This window comes from Octopus bimaculoides, chromosome 7 (genome assembly GCF_046866305.1).
Source record: "Octopus bimaculoides isolate indiv1 chromosome 7, ASM4686630v1, whole genome shotgun sequence".
NCBI lineage: Eukaryota > Metazoa > Mollusca > Cephalopoda > Octopoda > Octopodidae > Octopus > Octopus bimaculoides.
The window spans coordinates 21672759-21674756 of record NC_142934.1 but is presented as its reverse complement, the minus strand read 5'-3'; the positions used below and the strand labels follow the sequence as shown (position 1 = coordinate 21674756).

The window sequence follows — 1998 nt, the reverse complement described above, 5'->3', positions numbered from 1 at the left end:
CAGCTCTGTCGTGTCTGTGAATATATTCCTTCTTAGCCAGGACTGGGCAGCCAGAGATAATATGATTTATTGTTTCTTGTCCATCTCCACATATTCTACAGTTACTTGTTATATTTCTTTTCATTATGTGTTTTTGGTAATTTCTGGTGGGGAGGCTCTGGTCTTGTGCAGCAATTAAAAATCCTATCTAGTTGTTCATGACTAGTATAAACTAACTGGCCCTCCGTCGGTTACGATGACGAGGGTTCTAGCTGATCCGATCAACGGAACAGCCACCTCGTGAAATTAACGTACAAGCGGTTGAGCATTCCACAGACACAAGTACACTTAACATAGTCCTCAGGGAGATTCAACGTGACACAGAATGTGACAAGACTGCTTCTTTGAATTACAGGCACTACTCATTTTTGCCAGCTGAGTGAACTGGAGTAACGTGTAATATAGTGTCTTGCTTAAGGACATTACGCGCCATCGGGAATCGAACTTACCATCTTACGATTGTGAACCGAATACCACAACCGCCAAGCCACGCGCCTTCACATAGCTAGTGCATAGTGTATGCGAATGTATTTTAACTTTTCGTCGTGTTACTGAGTTGTGTTTTCATCAGAAATCCTTTATTTTTGAGAAATTCTGTGTACTATACATGTATTGTTGACTAATGTTTTCCTATCTAATTTTGTTTTGTATTATATTATCCAGTGCATTATAATATATACTTGGGGAATTTACGGAATTTACGTTGTCATCTGCTGGTATTGATACATCAATTAGAAAGCATTTTTTTCTTCATGATCTTTGACAACTATATCTGGTCTATTTGCCTTAATTTCTCTATCTGTGTGTATTGGCATATCCCAGAGTATGGTTGCTTAGTCATAACTGACCTGGGATTAGATGACATCTACAGTAACAACAGCAAATACAACAACAATGACGGATAAAGACATACTAATCACAGATTAAAAGAAAGAAATAAGATGTGAAAAAGTTACGCATAAAAACAAACAAAAACACGAAACGTAGTTGCTTAAAGCAACAAGAAGTTTATTTGTTTTTACACATGAATATACACGTGATCTTCATGGATTGCAGCAGTGCCAACGACTGGTCACGGTTCAGTTGTCTGAAAATAAAAATGAAGATTGGTTTTGAGAACATTTGTTATTGTACATTAAATTAACAAAAATGTTTTTTAATAATTGGAATAAAATACTATCGTCTGAATCTATCTGTCTGTCTGTCTCCGTCTGCCTGTATATCTCCGTCTGCCTGTGTGATTCAGATACCCTCGGTTTCAGATACCCTCGGTTTCAGATACCCTCGGTTTCAGTATTGAAGCATAGAACGCTGTGATGCTGACAGGATTGATCAAAGTAAAGTTTTGTGGGTATACACACGCATAGATAGATAGATAGATAGATAGATAAATAGATAGATAGATAGATAGATAGATAGATAGATACATACATACATACATACATACATACATGTGTGAATGTATGTATGTTATGTGTGTGAGTGTATACATATATCTATGTATATGTATGCGTAATAATGTATGTATGTGTGTATATATATTGAAGGAATTCCAACCATGTCTCGCGGTTCGCTACCTCAACAGCTCTTTTATAGCATCCAGTGGCTAAAGACATCGTCAGGAGGAACCACGTCCGTTTTCGGTCCCTACTCCTCTACTGTTTTCGACGTGGCGGGGGCCTCACCTTCGGGAGGCATCTTCATTTCTGGTATTGGGTGCGTTTGTTTTTGCTTTCTCCTTTTCCCCCCACCACCCTTCTTTTGTTCTTTGGTTTTTCGATGAAACGTCAACGAATGTCAGTAGGAGATTAATCCTCCTGCTAAATCTCCCTCTAAATACTCGCCGATAGGCTTCAGCAGTCAGCACCAACTAGCTGTCACGTGACACTATCTAAGCTTCAACTGACCAATGGAGGGGAATGACGCGTACTTTTGGTCCTGCCGTTATAAACCAACCTC

General features: G+C 38.9%; 1 protein-coding gene across 4 annotated transcripts in view; it reads right to left on the bottom strand.

Moving 5' to 3' along the window:
• Positions 1-1023: 1023 nt before the first annotated feature.
• LOC106878214 (uncharacterized) overlaps positions 1024-1998 on the bottom strand; it is a 40404-nt gene continuing 39429 nt past the window's right edge. For all 4 annotated transcript variants that reach the window (XM_014927360.3, XM_014927361.3, XM_014927362.3 and 1 more), the window contains one exon: positions 1024-1126. In XM_014927360.3, coding sequence (XP_014782846.1) covers positions 1119-1126 — 8 coding nt within the window. In that variant the 3' untranslated portion in view covers positions 1024-1118. The remainder of the gene's footprint in view (positions 1127-1998) is intronic.